At 40.6% G+C, this 23062-nt stretch overlaps 2 protein-coding genes across 3 annotated transcripts in view; one reads left to right on the top strand and one right to left on the bottom strand.

Moving 5' to 3' along the window:
- Positions 1-19192, top strand: part of kcnab1a (potassium voltage-gated channel subfamily A regulatory beta subunit 1a) — a 104091-nt gene extending 84899 nt beyond the window's left edge. For both annotated transcript variants that reach the window (XM_069147592.1, XM_069147591.1), the window contains exons 4-14: positions 2388-2467; positions 3146-3190; positions 4769-4813; positions 5942-5985; positions 6135-6221; positions 9159-9244; positions 11019-11139; positions 11443-11537; positions 13355-13475; positions 13933-14021; positions 14616-19192. In XM_069147592.1, the coding sequence (XP_069003693.1) occupies positions 2388-2467; positions 3146-3190; positions 4769-4813; positions 5942-5985; positions 6135-6221; positions 9159-9244; positions 11019-11139; positions 11443-11537; positions 13355-13475; positions 13933-14021; positions 14616-14705 (903 nt within the window). In that variant the 3' untranslated portion in view covers positions 14706-19192. The remainder of the gene's footprint in view (positions 1-2387; positions 2468-3145; positions 3191-4768; positions 4814-5941; positions 5986-6134; positions 6222-9158; positions 9245-11018; positions 11140-11442; positions 11538-13354; positions 13476-13932; positions 14022-14615) is intronic.
- Positions 19193-19317: 125 nt separating this feature from the next.
- Positions 19318-21730, bottom strand: ssr3 (signal sequence receptor, gamma). The gene is made up of 5 exons (XM_069147593.1): positions 21523-21730; positions 21049-21175; positions 20245-20343; positions 19945-20076; positions 19318-19612 (listed from the first exon to the last, which is right to left on the bottom strand). Exons 1-5 carry the CDS (start codon positions 21653-21655, stop codon positions 19546-19548), a joined length of 558 nt encoding a protein of 185 aa, XP_069003694.1. The 5' UTR covers positions 21656-21730; the 3' UTR covers positions 19318-19545.
- Positions 21731-23062: the final 1332 nt, after the last annotated feature.

Here is a 23062-nt window from a genome sequence, read left to right as displayed (position 1 = left end):
TATTTACTAAGTAAAGCTGTTTTTTGCTCAACACTCACTTACATTCAATCAGTCAAGACTGGTTTTAACATCACAGGAATCCCCGGCCTCATTTTAACCATTATTCCAAAGTGTTTTACTCATAGTGGTTTACATATTTCGAATGAATGAAAAAAATAGAGCTTATACAGGATATACTGTAGGCATATGACTGACTCAGGGTGTCGCATAGAAAGAACCAGAGTGTCAGAATAGTTACGGGAAAAAAAAAAGGCGGCTCAGTGCCTCCCCGATTGTGATGTAGCTGCAAAAAGCAACAAACACAACTTCTCAACCGCTTATGTCTCATTTTCTGCAAAGATATGTTTGGCAAGGGCTTTTAGAGAACAGATTTAAAGCTTTGATTTCTCTTGATTCTCTCTGCCTCTTTATCACTCCAATACAAAATAACTTAGGGGAGTCTTGGTAGGACAAAGACACACCAGCGGTTTCCAGATGTTGGAAGGAGATGTGCCATCCTCTTCTCTTCTCCTTAAGACTTTTTCCTGCATCATGAGAACATCATGCAACTTCCTGCTGCTAAATGTAAAGATACATAATATTTGGAACAGCTATTGTTTTATCTGGTGAGGACAGTCCCTGCTGTTACTAACAGATATTATATTACCTCAATACGAGTATGTCTTCAGGGGCTCCTTGTTAAGTCTCTAAATTGATTTTAAAATATTACTGATCATATTCTGGTGTGGCTCTGAGCTACGACACCCGCATGGGAGCTGTTCTCTGGCTGCAATAACATTTTTAAATAAGTTTTTAACACCCATTTTATTGACTTTTACTTGCTATCTTGTTTTATGTATTTTATTATTTGTCTTTTATTTCATTTCATTTTTCTTTCCATCACTTTTTGTTATAGGGAGTTTTATTGTCTTTCTTTATTAAGGTAGGTGTTACACTCCCATTGTGTCATAAAATAAAGGTGTTTTTTTGTGTGACATCATCACACTTACTGTGGGCTTGGACTGCTACCCAGGAAGGTTGAGACAGATTCCCAGTGGAGAGATGATCTAATACTTCCCAAAACAACACCGCTGTCTGCCATCACTGAAACAGCAGCGCGCACACACACACACACACACACACACACACACACACACACACACACACTTTTCCACATACTGTGCATGCATTTGCAGGCATATACACAAAGGCACATTTCATCCACACATGTAAACACAAACATGTAAGCACCATGTTCACAAGCACGCAAAATCACAGCACCCTTCTGTCTCTACAAAACTCCTCAGGGAAATGATGGCACATTCACTTAAAGTCCCTCATGTAGGATGGTCGGATGATTTATGGTCACCGCATGTCTGCAAAAACATGGAGGAAGATTTGCACACGCACGCACGCACGCAGGCACGCACACACTTATATAAAGCCTGCGTACTTATCACCTAAAGAGGGACGAGTTGACACTACCTTATATCATGGAGTTGAATGTTATTTCACAGGTAATTACACTGTGATTCCACTTACTCTGATAAAGTCTGCACCCATTCAGAACTGTAGTTACACTCAATCAAAGCTTCTTCATTCAACCGTATCGGAAATGTCTAAAATTGTCCTGAACAGCCACGTGAAGTTGGCACGAAAAGTTTTTGTTTTCTTCCTGTAGATAGTATCTACAGGATACTATCCTAGTATAGTAGATAGTATCTACAGGAAGACGTTCATAGTCTTGCACTCAGTTGTTTGCATAAAAAGTGACGAAAAGCTGTGTCAAGAGTGAGAAGGTTAAAACAACCTGACTGAGAGAAGTGGGTGTGAATGTCAGACGAGTGACAAATTACACAGATTTTTGGGGAAGGCTGCTTCCAAAACTGTTCAACTGCCCAAAAATTAGTTCTCAGCAAGCATCCTAGCAAAACATCAAAAATACAATAATAATATCATTTTCTTTGGTATGTTGATATATGATCTATTGAAAGGGATAATACTCATGTTCTGTTGAGTTGCCGTTAAGATGATGTGGCCTTTTTGTGTCTGTTGTATTAAATTAGGTCACTGTCTTGATTGTGTTCTATAAAAATGACTTGCTCATGCTCTGAGGAAGGCATCTGCGTCACCATTGATATTTAAATAAAATATGAAGCTGCACTGCTCAGATGCTGTCTCATGTCTCCACTTTGGCTGTGGTTTTGTTAAACTGTGGACATTGTAGCTGCAGAAACACATGAATATTTATGCTGAAGATTTTGATATGCCAGAATACTACAGGGACATTTTCAGCTTAAAAAAAATTGAATTAAATAATTAATGGTTCATTCTGACCTTTCTGTATCCTTTCTTTGTGTGTGTGTGCGTGTGTGCGTGTGCGTGTTTGCGACCTGACCTCTTGCCAGGTTGCAGAGCAGCTAATGACTATTGCCTATGAGAGTGGAGTCAACTTATTCGACACAGCTGAGGTGTACGCAGGTGGCAGGTGGGTGTCGTACAAAGTTCTGTGTTTGTATGCACTTCAGTTCAACCTTTTCAGGTCATCTCCACTGTGGTCCCCGAACTGCTTCTGTCGTTCTACACTCAAAGTTCAGATACTAAACATGCATACATTTTTTAATGACATGGGACATTATGTGCTCCATATTTGAGACTGGACACGTAAACTTGGACCAAATGGACAATATATCTAGTAATCTGTGTTAATATCGAAAAATATCCTATATTATAGGACATTCTTTGCATTGCAGTTCTGAAGAATCAGAAAAGCAGTCTGACCTCTGAGTGTCATACAAACATGGAGGAAAGAATGAAACTATTTCAGGCTGGAAAGGTTCTATAATCCATTTTATTTGAGGAAAAGTCACAGCAGAGTGATACTCACTCTCTATAGTTAACGTTAAAACAATCTATTTGGACCACTGAGGAGCGTAAAAACTCCAGTAGACTATATTACTGTGAAAAAAAGTAATCTACCATGCAAAATCAATGTCACATGCTTTTCAGATATTATAATGTGTTTTTATTGCACCGTCTAACCACCCATTTCTGAACAAACTGGTTTGCACTGGGGCCTGTTTACTGACAATGAATTGCAGGGAGGAAATGTTAATGAATTCAAATTGCAGTTTAATAACATCACCTCATTTATGTTGCCTTGCAGGGCCGAAATCATTCTCGGAAACATTATCAAGAAGAAATGCTGGAGGTAATGGGGACATTAATGTGTGTGATTGCTTCAGCTCTTCAGTGTGAGAGAGAAAAATGTGTGTGTGGATGATGTGTGTATAGTATGTGTGAGAAATGTGTGGCATGTATGGTAAATTGAGAGGTGTTTTTTTGGTGTGTGTGTGTGTCACTTTTGTCCCCCGCCTTGTCTGTCAATTGAGACTAAATCTATCATGGTCTGCTGTTCTGATGTTTTTATACATATATATATATATAATCTCTGGCTTTGGAAAGAGGTTTTAGTTTAAAAAGTGGTATATTATGAACATACTGATATTCTGTGTTATCACTACCTGTTTGAGATGAAAGCATAACATTTATATGATCAGATGAGGCACATGTTCTCTATGTCATGAAAGGGGCAGAGAAAAATTATTGTGTGCAATACATTTTGCAATATCACATTTATAGCATTAAATCATGAAATAATCTTAAATGAAATCTGAAATTAAAGGAAGTATCTGATGGAGCATCTGTATAACAGTAACTGTAATATGTCAGAATGAAGCAGCTCTGATGTGGAAACATGTTTAGCGTCTTGCTGTGCTGGCTAGTCGCTCGCTCGTTACGCAGCTTAGTGTCATGACTCTGTTACACCAGCACGGGGTTTGATGCTGCTGCGGTTTAGACACACTGAACCTGACGTTTTAGTCTCTGAGTGTTGTCATGAATTTACAGAGAGGGGGATTTATAAGTGGAGGAGAGAACAGCCCTACTCAGAGATGATCATCCACTTTTCACTCCCTGTTCAGATTTTGTGAGAAATAATGTTGGTAATGTGACGTACAACTCTCAGTGCTGAATGAATAGTTGGAAGGCATTTATGAATGTGTTACATGTGCATCTTATCCATTTAATTAGCAGTGATAAAACTGCTGATGAAAATAATCTGTTGAGTTTATCCTTTAATGGGATCACAGCAGAAATCTTGTTTGCTTTTCTTTTTTGCGTGTTGCTGAAGAATATGTGGAGCGGTAGAGTTGAATGATTTAACAGATGTGTATTGACGAGACGTGCACCATTAATTAGTCCGACAGTGTAACTACCTTAGACTGTAAATTAAGGAAAAACAAGAATGTGCTTGTAAATACACCATTTTTCAGAGAGTGCAGAGGACAAAGACCTCCATTATGAGGCCAGATGTGACAGCGAACAAAGTTGTGATGCCAGAGTTTTTTTTATTTATTTTTTTTACTGAGGACATTTCAACATGTCATAGAAGGTGAAGCAAAGGCTACTAATGGTTGGATTTCATTTAGCTGCTTCAGTTTCAGGGTCCTGCTTTGTTCATGGAGGCTCATGGTCACACTTTACATGACTTTCTGGGACTCTTGAATAGAACGGAGCCACCGTTAATGTTATTTTTAACTTAATAATGTTTTTTGTACTACTACTACTACCCCTACTTCCTACTACTACTTCCTAATGTGTGCTGTAAGAATGAAACCTACTGCAAAGGCCCTGCATGTCTACATAAGAGAAAACACTGAGACACTTTTAAACCTGTGTCACTCATCATGTATTCTCTGTGTTTTTCCTTTTCATGACTCTTTTTCAGGCGATCCAGCTTGGTCATTACAACTAAACTCTACTGGGGAGGAAAGTAAGTCAGAAATTTACAAACTTTACCATCCAAGGCTAAAACTTGTAGTTTCTTGTAATGAAGCAAAAATTATTTTGTACATTTAGTGTTTCCCCTGAAAATACATTGCATTCGTACTCCAAGACTAACAAATGTATTGAATTTATTTCTAAACGTCTTCTTTGCTCTTGTGGTAAAAATACAGTTCTTGGTGTATTACTGCCAAAACTGTCATGGCTCCATATCCCTGCTTACGGGTAACACAAAACAGTCATCACACACATGGGCACATAAACTGAAATGTTATTTAAAAAACTCTTGAAGTGGATCTAACTTCAGTTTGTGCAGATAGATTAAAAAAAAAAAAAAAAAAGCATTTCAGCTGAGTCACTCAAAAACCTACAAAAATAAACTATTTATGAAATCACTTCATAGTCACAAATATGAAACATTAGACATTAAGACATTAATATTATGCCCTTTTGTCTCTTGTTATTTTGTAAAATAATATATTTAATAAAGAGTTTTAAATTCAGCCTCTCAACACCAAAGATAATTTTTGTTTCTGTTTTTTTTTTCTCTGTTAACACCCTGAGAAACATCACGTCACAGTTAGTAACACTCAGCGGAAGAGCAAATTCCTCTGCTGAGTCTAAAGAGAGACAGGAGAGGGGATAAAGACATGTATTTTATATCACACACACACACACACACACACACACACATACAGAGGCTGTCAGGCAGAGACTGTCCAACTGGGTCTGGTGATAAGGAAGAAGTTCTGCGCTCGTTTCTGAGTAAGGAAGATTCAGTCCTCCGTCTCTCTCCTGCAGAGTTCAGATGCATAATGACGCTAAACGGTTGAGAGTGAGCTGACCCACTTACATAAAACAGTCTGAAATGTACATTTCGATCTACTGTTTATTTTATTCACCCACAAAAGCAGCTAAAACGATTCCACACGATGAAGAGCCAGAAATTAGTTTAATATATTTCTGCCATCTTGTATGTTAAATAAAATGTGCAACTTTAAATTTATATTTTTTAAGACTCAAAAGTGAATTAATGGCTAAAAGAAATGAATCTGTGCACACAAACAAATGTACAGTTTATGATTGGTTTTTTTTTGTTTTTGTTTGATCTCATCAGAGCCGAGACGGAGAGAGGACTGTCAAGGAAACACATTATTGAAGGTAAGGCATGCAAACACACAAACTGAAAAAAAACCCAACTTATTACTAAATCAAATCAAGGTTTTCTTTAACAAGTGATTTTATTTCCCCCGGCACAGTTGTTGTCAATTTGGTGACTACGTCTGACCGCACATCTCTCTGTCTCTCAGGTCTGAAAGGCTCTCTACAAAGGATGCAGCTGGAATATGTAGATGTAGTTTTTGCCAACCGGCCAGACACCAATACTCCCATGGAGGGTGAGTCGGCTTCTATCCAACACTATCCAATCCAATCCAATAGACACTTTCTCCTGAGGTCATAGTGTCTGACTTTCAGATGTGTGATGTTACTTAACTTACTTTACTCAAGTCAGAGACTATTGAAAAGCATTATAACACAATCCAACCCGACTATTTGTCCACCAATACAGTTTCACAGGGCCTATTAAGTCTTGTTTTAGATGAAAATGATCCAGAGTGTCTTTTGATGTGGCTCTAATATTTTTAAACTTAATTTCCTTTGCATGGTTCGTAGTTCTGATTGAGTCACTGGGGGGCCAGCAGACAGTCATCCTGGCTGTCCCCAGTATCAGTTGTAGTGTCTCTTCCAAGGTGGACAGTGAGGCCCCATCTCGTATCTTGCCCTGATAACAGATATAAGGAAGGTTTGTAATGTCTCTGGGTCAGCTCTGTGTTGGAGTCTGTGGATCAAAGGAGGCACTGAAGTTGGCCTCACGGAGGCCAAAAGCTGGTGACGGAAACTGTTTTCTCCATGTTTAGGGTTAACCATGCTTTTAAAATTTAGTGGTTGCATGTTATGTTCTCTCACGGCTGGGTTTGATCTTACACAGTATTTAATCAGTGTTTGATTGATCTGTGGGCTGAGTTTCTCCTCATCATCGTTGAAGTGAGCTACCCTTAAATCAACTCCCTGTCATCATGATAAACTGTTTAGATGCTACAGATTTTGAGTGTGTGCATTTGTCACAAATAATAAAATGAGAAAATATGTAAAACAGCATTTGTACAACTCTTTTGGGATTGATGTGTTTTTTTTGGACTGTGCAGTGGTTGTTGTTGAAATCAAATTCAGTTTCTGGAGGGTTATTGTGTACTGTTAATGGTGGTGGTTTCTCTCAGTACCTTATTAATTAGTGCTGCCAGCTTGTCCATAAGGACGCTGTACTTTATGTAAAGTAGGCTCTGGCCAATATATATGTTTAATACTTTGTATGAAATATATGTCATTGATTTTTTTTCTTTTTTTTACTTTGCCATTACATTAAGCAAGTTGAAGGGATGTTGCCAGGTATTATTATACGTCCATGCAGCAACCAACCGTGGCGTCACTGACTGGTGTGTGAACTGCTGTTGTGAAGCCTCGAGTTTGGATATCGGTCGTTGCCATCTTGCTATTTCAGAGCCAGAAGTGACCACATTTGAACAAGCTGGGGAGAATTGGTAATATGAGGAAACTATGCCCCGCCCACCGATGGCTATACCCACCGAAACCTGACTGCTTCACAGGCCTGTCAGTCAAACAGACACACCCCCAAACATACCGCTTTTTAAGGCTCAATATCTAATTAATGACGGGATTATTTTCAAATTGACCACCAGAAAACACATAAAGAGGAGTGACTTTAGCGAATGATTGAATGGGAATTTATAGAGAACCTTAGTCCGAGCTGCACTCGCTGATGTTGCAGTTTAAGGCACTTCTGCACTGGCCTCATCTTTCAGACCTGAAAACTACGTTTATATACAGTCTATGTTTAAGTCTGACAAACTGTATACTGTGGAAACTTTTTGGTGCAGTTGTGTAGGACCTGATATTGCGTATACACACACACACACACACACACACACACACACACACACACAAAAGACCTTGACTACTGACTTTTCTTTTTACTTTCCTTTTTTATGGAGTTCGATTGTCCGACAAACTCTGTGGTTCATTTCCTATTTAATTCCTTCAGCTGTTAGATCTATTGCTCTTCCTTCCTCAGACTTGTTTTGCACTCTCTCGTGTTATATTGGCCGGAAATTGAGGCAGGCTGCAGTAAATGTGAGCACAGCATGTTGCTGAAAGCAGAGAGTGGATGTCAGGAGGGCAGGGAGAGGGACGGGGAGGACAGCTGCAGTATGCAAAGGACAGAACTTGAATTGTTTACTTGTCTCAATACTGTGTTATTTCCCTTGGCAGCATGCTATTGAGTAGGGCATTTGTGTTTCAGGTTGTTAATTATCACTTACAAACTGAAGGGAAAACAAAAAGTATTTTTGTGTCCTCTTGATTTTTTTTTTTTTTTTTCTTGTCTCAACTTTTCCTCCATCTCTTCGTTTTAAAAATTCTGTCGCTAATCTTTTTCTTTCCTTTTCAACCTTCGTATCCCACACAATCAGCTGTCTTGCCAAGAACCAGTTATGCAGAGTGAAATACAAGAGTCCTGCCACAGTGAACGATTGCACTATAATTTGAGCGAGCGCGGGGCGATGATGAATAACCTTAATGACAACCTAATCTGAGTTTTTGTTGGCTCTGACTGCCGTTGGCTGGCACAGTCAGCAGTGTTGGAGCTAATTGCATCATTAAAAATGCAGCCGCTTGAATGTGATCAGAGGGGCTTGAGTATGTGAGCTTGTTAGGTTGTCCCCGGAGTCATTAGAGATGGGTGATGATGAGCCGTCAGCAGGTAAGAGAGACTTGACGAGGCGGATGGCCTCCGCAAATATTTTTTTCTCATCAGTTCATCATAAAGCTGGAAGAAAATGAAGTTGTAGTTATTTCAAGGCCATCATTTATCTCAGATTTTGTCTTATCATTTTATTAGTATTTCTGATTTCCAGACGTCTGACTGCTTTTAGATTAGTGAGTGTGTTTACAAAGGCAAGCTTTCTCGATGTTTGTCTCTCTTATTTTTGTTTGACTGTTTGTTTTCTGGGTTTCATTCATGTCTTCATTTTTCTTGTTTAAAAATGTCTTTTGGTTCATTTTAAATGAAGTCTGTGTGGTTTTAATATAATCTCTGATAATGTCCCCTTGCAGTACATCAATAATATTTCACATAGTTACTTTATTATACTGCTGTTTTATCTGTTTCTAGCACTGTATATGGTGGAATGAATTAATAAATTGTTCATTGTTGCAGCCAAAGGAAATGATGTGATGTGATGTGCATTTCTCTCCAGAAATTGTTCGAGCCATGACCTATGTGATAAACCAGGGCATGGCGATGTACTGGGGGACGTCTCGGTGGACGGCCATGGAGATCATGGTAAGCAGCCAAGAGCTTTTAGTATAATTTCTGTGGGACCTTTTTTATGGAAGTATTGATCACTGAAATGAGGTAGAACAAATTTTCAAATGGATTAAGTGACACGTTCACATAATTTTTTTTTCATGTAGTAGAAAATGTCGCCCTTGATTGAGCTGAACACATTTGTTTCTACAACACAAGAGTAACATGAGTGCTTTTATCTATTAACAAGTTTCAAAACTGCTCCTGTTTTGCACGAATGGAGTGCAGCACTGTGACATAAACTAATTAAACTCTGTTCAGTGGATCAAAAGTGAGGAATACAATTTTTTATATTTCTAATACAGTGTTTTGTGAACGTTTCATGCTATATTGACAAATTACATTTCATAACTCACTAAAAAGAATAACTGATGAGAGACACTTCAATTGGCAAAAACAAAAACAGAAATGGTTGATCGAGCGATCCATATTAAAAAAAATGTTAAACCCCCCCCCTATAAATACACTAATTATGAAGAGTCGACCTGATTTCTACAGCTCAACAACTATAGGATGCATTTTAGCAGCTCATTATCTTGTTCCATCTTGAACACGGCTTAGCTCATGCATATTCACAGTGTTCAAACAAAGAGAATAACGCAAGAGCCGAAAGCAGAGTGACTGGAGTTAATGTTAGAGGGGAAGCAGGCTTTTCTAGGAAGTGTTCACACTGGGCTCGCTGGTTTTCTCCGACTTTATTTCCTCTTCCCGTCAGAAACCGTCTACTTCACATTTCATCTCTTGCTAATTTTAATGACTACATGTGAATGAACACGTGCCTTAAGTGACATTCGAGGACCTAACACCCATCCTGCTCTCTCTTATCTCATTTGGTCTCTTTGTCACCCTCCCTCTCAGCACAGTGCAATGTGGTGACATCCTCTCTCTGTAATCACGGTGAAAGGCAGCAGATATCTTTGTAGAGCACAAGCCCAGATGAAAGCTGTGTAATTTAGATAGCATCAATAATGAAAGGGCGGGCGGGCGGGGGGGTAAACACAGCCTCTCGGTGTATGTGACGAGGCTGCGGTACAGTACACACACGCAGGCGCACGCATGGCCACACACACACACACACACAGGCCGGAGGAGCATGTCACGGGTTGCAGCACAGAAGGGCAACTGGTCATTTGTAAGTTGAGTGATGGCACCGGCATTATCCGTGTTACGCTGAATAGCTTCCCCCTCCTACCATGCACTCATCCCAACATTTGTTTCACAGCAGGAAATCAACAACATAAAAGGGGGTTTAAAGAAGCAACAATTGCAGCTAGCGCGCGTGTGTGTGTGTGTGTGTGTGTGTGTGTGTGTGTGTGTGTGTACCTGCGTGCGCGCATATATTTGTGTGCTTCCTGTGGCATGTGTTCATATGGGCTACATATGGAAAGAATAGATAAGAAGGCACAGAGATATTTAAGGGAATTTGACTATGATGCGTCAGAGAGTCGTGATATGGAATATTGATTGGCTGACTTACTGTGAGCTGTGCTTTTAAATTTGTGCCAGGCTCCCACAAGCTGATTAACACCCTCCCTCTTTCATCTCTGCCCTGACTTTGTCACGTCTAACCTGTGCTGCTGCTCCGGCAAACCACCGTTCTTTTTCTTCACTCTTATTTTCTCACCAGAAAAATCCCACATTCACTTTTATGTCAAATACACTTCATGAGACACAGGAAATAAATCAGAAAAGGGTTATAATGCCATTTCCCTCATCTTAATTGACCACCAATTCTCTCTCTTATCTGTAGGAGGCATACTCCGTGGCAAGACAGTTTAATCTGATCCCTCCAGTGTGTGAGCAGGCGGAGTACCATCTCTTCCAGAGGGAGAAAGTAGAGGTGCAGCTGCCTGAACTTTACCATAAGATAGGCAAGTATTCTCTGCGTTTGTGTGTACGTAATCCATCACAGGCATGTCTACTGATTAAATGTCACCCCTCTCTCCACACGTCCAGGAAAGTTTTTGGACAAACACCCTGCAGTCCTGAATTAGCTTTGAAAATAATCTCTGTTGCTTATTCCCTCTGAGTTTTAATCTTTCTCTCTCTTTCATCGTCTCATACATTTTCACTTTTCCTCGCACTGTTCTCGCACATTTTGTTCACACCTCTCCCTCCGACACGTCTTACTAAAACTCCTCCTGTTTAACTCCCTTCGGTCTCCATGGTGACAGGAGTTGGGGCGATGACGTGGTCACCGCTGGCGTGTGGCATCATCACAGGCAAATATGAAAATGGCATTCCTGAATCTTCCAGGGCCTCCATGAAGGTAAGCCTGAGAGTTACCTGCTCTGTTCCCAATATTAAATGAGAATTGGAGTAAAAGCAATGACCCATAACTTCCCACTTACATCAGTGTAGATGGATTTTAAAGCACGAGATAATTGAGACATTGAGACCACTTAGTTGCTGAGACTGCAGGTTGTTGTAATTTTTTTTTTATTATTATTAATTAAATGTAACCAGACTTTAATGTCCTTTGTTAGATAATCATGAATTACACTGATATTTCCAACCTAGTGATCTCTGCATTTCTGTCCTTCTTACTGAATCATTTTTTCTTGAATCTTAATGGGTGCTTCAAATCTTTTGTTTGTGCAAGCGGAAAATTTGCCATTGCAGTTATTACCTAAACGTATTCCTTCTTTTTACTGCACCGTAAATTAAATTGTGTAAAAAAATGATAGAATCAGGATTCATTTTTTTCATTCTTTCATCTTTCAAGATACAGAAACTCATTTGTAGAAAACTCTTTAAAGAAGTGGATTTCTATTAGTAACAGACTTGGTCTAAGACAGGTAAAACATTAATGGATGTAGACAGAAACATTTTTATTTTTAACTTCAACTTCTTTCACTTACAAAAAAAACTACATGAATTTAATATGCGCAAAAACAAACTTGATACAACATAAACGTGATTTTTCACATGTAAAACTTCAAATGGGAAAATGGGAAATAGCACATTTTGCACATGTGAAATATGTATTTGCCCATAGGAAGTATGTTGTTTTGGAACATTTTCATGGTGTTAATATGTGAAGGCCACGTAGATATCCATTTGAAACTCATGGGATAACATGTGACCCCCATGTATTTTCTCATGTGAAACCCTAACCTTTCCCTATGTGAAACTCATGGGATTACATGTGAAACACAGTTGAGATGAAGCAGACGCTGAGTCAGGGATAGCAGCACTAGGAAGAGATGGAGAGTCAAGTTAGTCAGAGCAAAATCCAAAACGAGCAAAAGCACTGAGCATATGTCAGGTTGGACCGTTGTAGCGCTGACTGTGATACGGTAATGACATCGCAGCGTGGAGATGGCAGATCTGAGTATCTGTAAACCTCTTGATTATTGTGATTAGATGCATCTGGTGGCTCCACCCACAACTCCAGCACACCTGCAGACAATTACAGCACACATTACAAAATAATTTTAAGAGAATTTCTCCATCAAACCATGTGCAGTAATGTGCAAAAGAATATTTTGGTAAATCCGCTTTCTTAGATGAGAATGCCAGTCTCATGTGTGTGTTTAGCTTAACCTAAAAACTGAAACCAGGGGGACACAGCTTGTTTAAAATCTATACAAAAATCTGAAAGGAAAAGCTGAGGTTTTATTGAACTGCAGTAACAGGGAGTGGTTTGTGAGTGGTTTCAAACATAATAAACGTTCAAGGTCGCGCTATGAATCCCGAGCACATCCCAATGAGTCTGCCTGTGGCCCTGATCCGTGTTGAAGAAACAGATCAATACACATTGTCTATAGTTTTGATTATGATTAAATGAAGTTGTGGCAATAGCACTTTAGCAAAATGTCTGTTCAGTCAGTTCAATAATTTCAAAGTGTATAACAGGCCTGGAGTGTCAACTGTTCATCATTTCTCACAGCCTCCTGCTCTTGACGCCTTTTTCTTCTCACTTACCTCACGAGTCTACCCCGGTTATAATACTCTATATGTACCTTTCGCCTGTGTGATCTGCCTCCAGTATTTCGTGTTTCTTCATCTAATCGAGCTTCCTCATAACATCTACTCCTTTCTTGCTCGTTCATTCAATCCCTGTCTCCTCCTCTCTCCCTCCAGTCCTATCAGTGGCTGAAGGAGAAAATAGTAAGTGAGGATGGGAGGAAGCAACAAGCCAAGCTGAAAGAGCTCAACCACATCGCAGAGAAGCTGGGCTGCACCTTGCCTCAGCTGGCTGTGGGTAAGACTTTTCCCGTCTGACAACAGATACTGTGGAAGCTGCTTAAAGCGAGGCTTTGGAAGCGATACCGCTCAGGGCTGTGAGACAGGAGCCTGTATAATGTAAAACGTGACCAAAGTCACATCACTCTTCTTACAATTTCTGCGTTTGATTATTATTTGTCTTGTGGGTCCAGCTTTCCACTGACGTATGAAAACGCAGAATGTTCAAATCTACTTGAGCTTTATACTGGAGTATCATGCACCAGTAGAATAGCTGCTAGTGATGTACCGTTTACTATTTGGAGAACAAACACGTCGCTCTCTACTTGTGCTAAATTGTTATATGCATTCAGGGAGTAAAAGTAAAGGTGGATGCTAAAAGATCCGTTATATTTGTGGTCTGTTGTTGAACAATATTTGTGTGCCATCAAGTGGGCATTTAGTGAATATCATCTCCTGTTTCTCATTGTGTCCAGCATGGTGTCTAAGAAATGAAGGCGTGAGCTCAGTACTTCTGGGAACATCCAACCCTGAACAACTCACTGAGAACCTGGGGGCCATACAGGTGCAAAACCACACACACATGCACCCACTCTCCTGTTTTAAAAGTGTGTTTCCTCATCTGCATCCTCCACTTCTATTGATTTCTCGATCCAAACTCTGCCCCAAGTCTATAAGGCTGTTTCCACCTTGCATCAACAAAAGGCCTCCGGGTGAGATCAGATCACAAGAGGCCAGCTTAAGTTATGTGTTCCCACTGGGCATTTCAGGCGTCTCCACATGCGTCCTCGTGACTACTTTAGATCGGATCTCACTTCCCCGCTCTGTATGCAAATCAACACGTAGGCTACGTCACAAAAATATACAAGTAAATAAGCACAAGAACAGGTACCTGAACATCAGAACCCCAAGGATTCGGGTCAGATTAATTTAATCTTTACACAAGATAAACGACATGAAAAAAACTAAACCCAGAGGAGGCTTTGGTGAAACAAGCCTCATGTAGCAGCTTGTTTTTCAAATCGCTAAAAATCGGCTTTATAGAAATGGGGTATTTATGTAAATGTGTTTAGACTTCCCTGATTTCTGTTGGCCTCCCTGACCAGTATGTCTCACTTCTTTCACGCACAGTTAATCCTTTTCTCCCTCTCTTGCCCAGGTCCTTCCTAAGATGACCTCTCATATAGTGTCAGAGATCGACCACATCCTGGGCAACAGACCGTACAGTAAGAAGGACTATCGATCATAGACCAAGCTGGTGGACCACCAAGAGGTCAGCTGTACCTTCCTTCTAAACCATACTGCTACCTTGGACCCTCCGTTCCGTGTTCATGTCCGAGGTTCTCTTCTTGGGTCCCACCCAGCTTCAGCCCACTTCAGCCTGGAACAGACATCCTTGCTGAAGTGCAGCGTTGCATAACTCTGTCTGTTTGAGCTCTACCAGGTTCATCTCAGGTGCAGTCCAGATCAGCCAAGAGACGCTTAACAAACTCAGCTTTTTGCAGCCTCAAATGTAACTTAGTCCAAAACCTTGCGCTCCCCGATCAAGGTGTTACCCCATTTAGCAGCAGCCCACACAGATGTAACTATGCAGAGCTTAGAGCAGCCCGTGTTAAACTTTACATTCAGTGTCATGCTGATGTCATTTAGAGCACTACGTCCCAGTTCAACTCCATCCAGGGATCTTATTTTGAACTTCAATTAACCCTCACTTAGACACCGAGGTATGTAACTACAGCTATCCAATGTTTAGAGATAGATGTCCAACGTCACACTCACTTCCAGCTGGTACATGGACACAGCAATGCAGGAAAGTGAAAGTGCCTTGCTCAAGGGCACCTTGATAGCAGTGAGACACTTATATTCCTTATTCAATTTTGCTGCCCACATCCTCTCAGCTCAGCCGATGCCCCGGACCCTCGAGCCCTCCTATTTAAAGTTCAGACTTCAACTCCTGAGTCATTTCATTTGAGCACATATTTAATCTAAGAGAACCACTGTACCACCACTTAATGCATCAATGACTTCAAACTTAGAGGCACCCTTTGAAAGTGGACATGAAGGAGCCTCAGCTGCATGCCGAACACCCCCAGTCATTTAGTCACGTCGTTAAATTGCTATGTAGTGCAGCAAACAATATTAACATAAGAGTTTGAAACTCTCCTTTGTCAAAGGTACACGCTCAAGTCATGGTTTAAACTGTCTTCCCATGAAATGGGGGGTTTAGCAGTGACAAGGTGACGTGCTCATGCTTCGTAGAAACAGCTTTATGAATATGAATGAGGCCTCAACAAACGTATTAGCTTGAATTAACTAGCTACCAGATGTATTCAGTCCCATATTTAAAGTAGTACAAAATAGTATTCAGTAGATATGATAGGCAGCAGATCCAGAGCGTATTAACAGATACATGCATGTTTCCCTGCTACAGTGTGCCTCTTGCTTCTTTTTGACAAAGCACTTCATTAATCAACAGAAAAGAGTGCGATTACAAATACTGCAAGCTTGTTGACTGTCTGTGACCCCAGGGAAGCAGATGATTGTGGGATATTAAATACCGGTGCGAATGGGACTCTGTTGGAGGAGAGGGTGAAGCATGTTGCCCCCCCGTGTGGTTGCTTTCAAGACCTGCTGCTCTGCTTCACAAAAGTTATAAAGGAGAGAAATGTTGCTTTGCAAAAAAAAACAAAAACAAAAAAAGAGTGTACTACTTTTCTGAGTTTACATTCATGACGGAGACACTCATTTCTGCCTGTGAACTGAACGTGCATCGCTGATTGCTTCAAAGAGCCTTGAAGATATGGACTTATAATGCATCTACAACACAAAAGAGGGACTGACCTCTGGTGTGGTCGTGATAAGAATAACTGCAAAAACTGCTTGTTAATGGAACAATATGGCGTATAAGCAAGGTGTTTGGGATGTGGCAAAGATTACATTATTTATTATAGAGTAGCTAATAAATATGAAATTTATTTTGAAATATTGTTTTTGTTTTTAGGATGTTAAATGTACATAAAATGTTAAGGCATACCTTGTACCATAAGCAAAACCACCTAGACGCCTGTCTTGCATATGAGGACTTCACTGTACTGTATGGCTTATATATATATATATATATATTTATATATATATATTTATAAATAAATATATAAATAAATAAATATATAAAAAATAAATAAATATATATATATAAATTTATATTTATATATAAATACGATGTAAATAGTTATTTTGTTGCTCCTCTGCAGTATCACTGCATCAGTTGCAGTGTTTGAGTCACTCTTCATCCCATCCTCCTCCTCCTCCTCCAGCCTGACTGTACACTGTCACAGAATTAATTTCTGTCTCCTGAGAGGTACGTCAAACTATTTATAAGAAACAAGGGTCAGTTTGTTCTATTGTTTCTGCATCGTGAAGTCAATTTTGTAGTCATAATGTTTGAACTGTTCAAAAAGGACTTTCTGTTATGAGACATAAATGATGAGTTCAAATGTTGATTAATGACTTCACCTTCAGTCTCTATCTCTGACCAGGTGGATCCACTCTCAACAGTTCATGGTTGTCGCCTTTGTGTTGTGTTTCATCTGGAAAACAAGCCATCACTGAGATCAGCAGAAATGTTGGCCAGGTTCCCGCTGACTCACTGTCTTGTTTTTGGCGCTCATTTGTTGACTTGTCGCACAGACGCCCTCCATATTGTAATCCAAGGAAATGTCAGTGGATTACAACCAGCTACGGTTTTGCCAAAAATGCCGCAAAACACGCTGGAATGAAACAAGCTGCCTCTGGCTCCCGAGTTTATTTTAAGAAGTCTGGATGATGACTAGACATGGACCTGCACTTAGTCATCGTGATGCAAATAGCTGCCCATATGCAAAAAAAAAAAAAAATAAGAAAACAATCCATATTTCTTATTACTCCCCCTCGGTCTGCATATAAGTGATAAACAGTCAGTGAATGTTTGCTCCACATTTTCGGTCACTTTCACTCCTGATGTGCAGTGGTGCTTAAAAGTTTCTGAAACCTTTAGTTTTCTACATCTCTGCATAAATATGAACTCAAACATCATCAGATTTTCACACAAGTCCTAAAAGAAGGTAAAGAAAACACACTTAAACAATCAGGAAAATATGAAAATAGATCAAATTTATCAAATATATTACACTTGGTCATTTATTTATTGAGGGAAATGATCCAACATTACATATCTGTGAGTGCCAGAGGGCCACATACTTTTACCAGTTGATTTGAAGGTGAAATTGGAGTCGGGTGTTTTCAATCAGTGGGACGCTAATCAGGTGTGAGTGGACACCGTTTTATTTCAAGAGCAGGAATCTGAACTTCACGACGTGTTTGTGGAAGTGTCTCATGGCACAAACAGAGGAGTTCAGAAAAAAATAATTGTTGATGTTCATCAGGCTGGAAGAGATTACAAAAACCATCTCTAAAGAGTTTAGACTTCACCAATCCACATTCAGACAGATTGTGTACAAATGGAGGAAATTCAATGACTGTTAGCTTCACCTGCACCTCGTTGCAGTTCTTGCTGCACAAGTAGTCACGCCAGAGACTGAAAGCCATCACAGATGTCAAATTTGATAGTTTTCCTCAATTAACAACTCTGCATATTTGCTCACATCTCATTTAATGAGGTTGTCTCTCTCTCTACATTCAGGACCTGTGTGAAAATCTGATGAAAGTTTTAGGACATGTTTTTACAGAAATATAGAAAACTCACCAGCTTTCAAGCAGCACTCTACTACAAGTTTGTGCACAAGTCGACAAGTTGCCCATCAGTGTGAGTCGGTGTTGGACCCGGCAGAGTGCCTTGACTTGAGTCCCGCACCAGGAATACATTCAGGGATGTCCTTTGTTACTAGTTGGTAAACGGTGTTTGAAATCATAGAATATTTATGCAGATCATAGATTATATATTTAGATTGTCTAGTCTACCGTCTCATTTTGACTGAACCGAAAGTTGTGACGTGAAGGAAACAATTCCTTAAACTGTCATTTGTTCTGTATTGATTGATGTGCTCCAGCCGGTTCACCCGTCTATGTCCTGCAACAGTTCAGCCACAACATGGTGAATCTGATTCTTTAATGTGGTGAAGTATCTTCTCCTCAAACCAGCCATTCTCTTCACAAAGTGTTAGCTTTAGTTTAGAGTCGTGCGAAAGCAAACAATTACCTCAGACAAGTACTGGACTTTGTTATACTCAAAACAAGCAGTCCAATAGTTTTCTGGGTGTTGATTAATGTCATTTATGAACTCATAATGTAAGATTTTAAGCAAACTGGACATTTATCTGTCTGAGCACTTTTTTTTTTTCTTCATTGACTTCTCACATCCTGGGAAACATTTAAAGGCCAAAATGGAACAAAGCAACATGCGATTCATCTTTTGGCTGATTTGTAACTAATTGATTTGAGATTATATAGAAATCGTGCAATGTCACATCAACTCCCCCCCCCCCGACATTTTCTGTTTTTGTATGAATCCAACCAGAATCAGTGACGATGTGATGTCCTCTATACTACAGATCAATGTTGTTTCCTACAACATGATGTGTGGATGAAACGGACTTGAGGGTCGAGTTTCTTTGTTGTTTTTTTTTGTGTGCGACATGCAAACCATCCGTGTATCGTTTCCTCTCCTGAACAGTGGTTTCTCTGTAAATAGTCTATATGAACATGTGGTTATAAATAAATGCATCGCCAATGGAAACATGAGTGTGTTGTTGGTTAGGTCTGATGGATGAATATTATTAAACGGATTATTAAACTTAAAATCATCGTATCTTTCCGTTAAAAGGCTCGGAAGAAAGAATGGCGCGCACACATTTAAAACAACAGAGGAGGAGTAAACCTGGTTGCTTTATTTGTTACAAAAAACAGATGATACCTGGAGAAAAAAAACCTCCAGATATTTGATCATGAATTTCATGAAGTTGAAATGTGATATTTCAATCCCATCGTAAGCCCCATTCCTAATTTAAATGAAAAACAAAATACTGTGGACCCTTTTTTCCTTTAAATCCCCCACTTCCTCCCTCCGATCCCCCCCCCCCCATTATCTTCGTCCTTTACTTGGAGCCTGTCGATAGCAGAGCGATGAGTCCTGAGGAGGCACTGATGGAGAGGATGTAGTTGCTGGGAAGAAGTGGGTTAAGGTTAAAACGCAAAATCAAGACGGTGCATGACAACTCGCTCATAGCAACAAAACGGATCACATATTTCAAACTTGAATACACTCGTGCAGACGCCCTTAATGTCTGACCTGACTGATGAACCCATTATTAACTTTGAGCACATCCACAAACAGCGAGTTTCAGTGGAAGTCCATCACCATTAAAAAAAAAAGCCCAACTCTTCTTCAGAAAGCCTTCGTGGTTGAAGAAGAGTTATGCGACGTCTTTTACTTCTGATAAATCCCACATGCAATCGGTGCTTTAGCGACACGCGCGGCGTGATTGAAAGGATACACGGTGGGGTTGAAGTTCTTGAGCAGGAAGAAGGAGGCGACAATGACGAGGACCAGGAAGAGAGTGTTGTTGTAGAAGATGGAGAAGGTGGTGGCCTCGTAGTCGGCGACCTCGTTCTTCTTCCACAGGATCCTGGTGACCGAGAGGAAAAAAAAAACAAACCCTGAAGGTTACTCCTGTTCATTACCGTGTACCATCATTACACAGACTTAAGTTTCGGGACGCTGCCCGCATGTCAGTTCAGAAACGCTGCAGCCCGCACGCACGCACCACTTCGCAAATGTTGATGCGCGTTGTTACCTCTCGTCTTTCTCCTTGCGCGACATCTTGCGGTTGTCTGCCTCGGACAGCTTCCTGGTTACCTCCTTGGAAACGGCGTCCTCGCGCTTCTGGGCAACTCTGGAGGATGAAGAGGGGAAGTTCAACATCAGAACTCTGAACCGTACTTTGAAACACAGTTCTGTAAACGGTAATCTACCAACAATTAAAAAAAAAAAGGCTTTAACCCTTTAAACTTCACAACCTGCTGACAGGCTTGAACTGAACAGAAGAAGACGGAGGTTTGTAGAGCTTATATAAAAAAAAAGAGTCAATATTTCAACATGTATAGCAGGCGGAGACGCTCCTGCTCAGCCTCGTATTGATAACACGTGTGGGCACTTGAAAAAAATGTTGCACATATAGATTTTATGTTTCTTTGGGACTCATGACATTGTAAATCTGCTCTTCTGCACAAAACACACCGAGTTCTCCCTACTTCTAACCACGATTGTGATATTTCCGTAGGAGGTGCAGGATGTGCCGGTGCAGAGAAAAATGTAAAAGAAAATGTGAAGGCAAAAAAAAAAAAACAACACCCAGAAACTGTTCGTAGTTCAGAAGATTAAATGAGTTTCAGTTTGGCATAAGTTCAAATTGCATCGCAGCCGAGAGCATGACGGTGTTTCAACGTTTTATCCAGTTAATGCTGCATTATTAGTCACGTTGACTCAAACTTTGGAGAACTATCGCGTGACGCGCAAATTGCACCCTGAACCACCAGGACGGAGAAACGGCCAGCTGTGCGGGACAGATGTGTAGTAGTGCGTTTATTATCCTTCTTACTTGTGTTTGAGCACAAACTTGACGTTTTTGTAGGCGAAAGCGACCAAGTACGTGCTGACCAGGGTCATCACCGCGTACAGAACCGCAGACTGGACCAGGTCCATGTGCCAGATCCTCCAGAACAGCCCTGAAAAGACAGAAGAGCACCGGTCAGATGAAGGACCTGAGGTTGGACGGTAAGACTTGTATTATATTACATTATGTTCCTGACCACCTCGCTTATCCCTCCTAATGTGCCTTTACACTTTCAACGTCACTACTTAGACTCCAGCGTGTTATTGTTCTCTCGTGTCTTTTAATGACCACGTGGCGTTACATTTCGGAGCAGCTGCTCAGACAAACTCGTCTTTCAGCTCAGTTTTCTCCCTTTTTTTAATTTTTATTTTTTTTATTTGATTTGTTTCCTCCTCAACTGAATCGGTGCTCGCGGAGCTGCTCAGCGGCGGCTCGCTGCTCGGGTCTCCCGGTACTCACAGATGGGGATGGCGGAGACGATGAGCGCATTCCCGTAAAACAAAGCGGTGGACTTCGCCGACAGATTCCTGCTGAAGTCCTGGAGGAGCAGGTCTTCCTCCGACTGCTGCTTGTTGCTGCCTTTGGGTGCCATGTCTGCTACTCGGCTCTGGAAGAAGACTTTGACACGTCGGTGAAATCGGGAGAAGAGGGACGCGTCAGCATAAACCCGGAAATACGTCAGCGGTTTTCTTCTACTTCTGGACGATAAAGGAGACGCTGTGGCTCAACGTTGCCCTCTACAGGAGGACAACAAAACTGCATTCGGGTATTTGTAGTGTTGGAGTTACTGAAGTAGTTTATCGTCATACACCGATTTGTGGTCCTCACAAACACAATATACGAGCACAGTATAGAAGCATTGGGCCACTTAGATCCTGCTCAAAACATACTATGGGCTTCACAAGTTCACAGCAATTGTGAATATACTTCTCTTTTGGATTTGTGTTGGATTTATTTCCCTCTCTTCATAACAAATAATATCTGCTAAACAATTTGAGTTAAAAGTTATAATTTTGAAAAACTTCCAGTAATCCAGTCCAGTAATTGCTTCGTTCCCTTTTCCTCAACAGGTTTGTCCAAACCATAATAACTTACGTTATTCCAGCACAATTTGACAATAATTCAAAGAGCTTCTTGTGATGTCGGGGTTGCCTGGTTTTCTCATGTGGCCTCCAAACTGTTCAATGTGTTTTTTTTGGTCCGCTGGCTCGAGAGGAACAATAGTCCATCACAGTCAGCACTTCCTGTTCTTGTTTAGTGTTAAGTAGCTCTTGTAAAGCTTTGAGGTGTGCTTCGGTGAATCCGTCTTGACAAACATGCAAACCAGAGGTCGGAGCATGTCTCCGAACAATGGAGTGTTACTTCTCCTCGGTCTTGGTGGAGCAGATTCAGTGCGGGTGTCCAACTCCAGAGGAAGCAAATTACTCTCCCGGACATGAATCTTCCGGCACCACGTTCCACTGTGGGTTTGATACACTGCAGTATCAGTCTCTCTCCTGTTCCTCTCCTTACATACACCCCTCTGTTACTGGTAAAACTTCAACAGTAAATACGACTTGTTCCAGTCACGCGAAATGCTGTCAGGGCTTTGGACTCGTTCTCCCCCCCCTGAGACGTGGTTTAGAGATGTAACTCATACTAGACAGCCTTCGTTTGACAGGACTTTTGCTCGTTGTGGTCTTGCTTTCATTATTTAGCAAATTCGGTGTGTGTCATTAAGTTATTTTTCCATTTCTGAGTGGACAGCTGGATGTTTTGAACTTCTGATTGGATGGTCCCTTTTGGTCTATCTGATCGTACTTTGGATACAACTGATCCAGTTTCTGCAGTGTGCTGGCACTGCCCCCTTAAAATATTAACTTTTGACAGTATCTGATACCTTTTTTCCTCATTTGTTTCCCTCTATCACAATGCAACTTAGTCACCAACCTGGAAACTGGAGGCACAGCCGTTTTTATAACAGGTGCACGATGCCTGTAGGTTGATTTACTTTTACTTT

The sequence above is a fragment of the Embiotoca jacksoni genome, unplaced genomic scaffold, assembly GCF_022577435.1.
Source record: "Embiotoca jacksoni isolate LCO1_2020_lvr unplaced genomic scaffold, fEmbJac1.0.p SCAF_14, whole genome shotgun sequence".
Classification (NCBI taxonomy): domain Eukaryota; kingdom Metazoa; phylum Chordata; class Actinopteri; family Embiotocidae; genus Embiotoca; species Embiotoca jacksoni.
The sequence above is the reverse complement of the archived record's forward strand: the minus strand, read 5'-3'. Positions and strand labels throughout refer to the sequence as shown.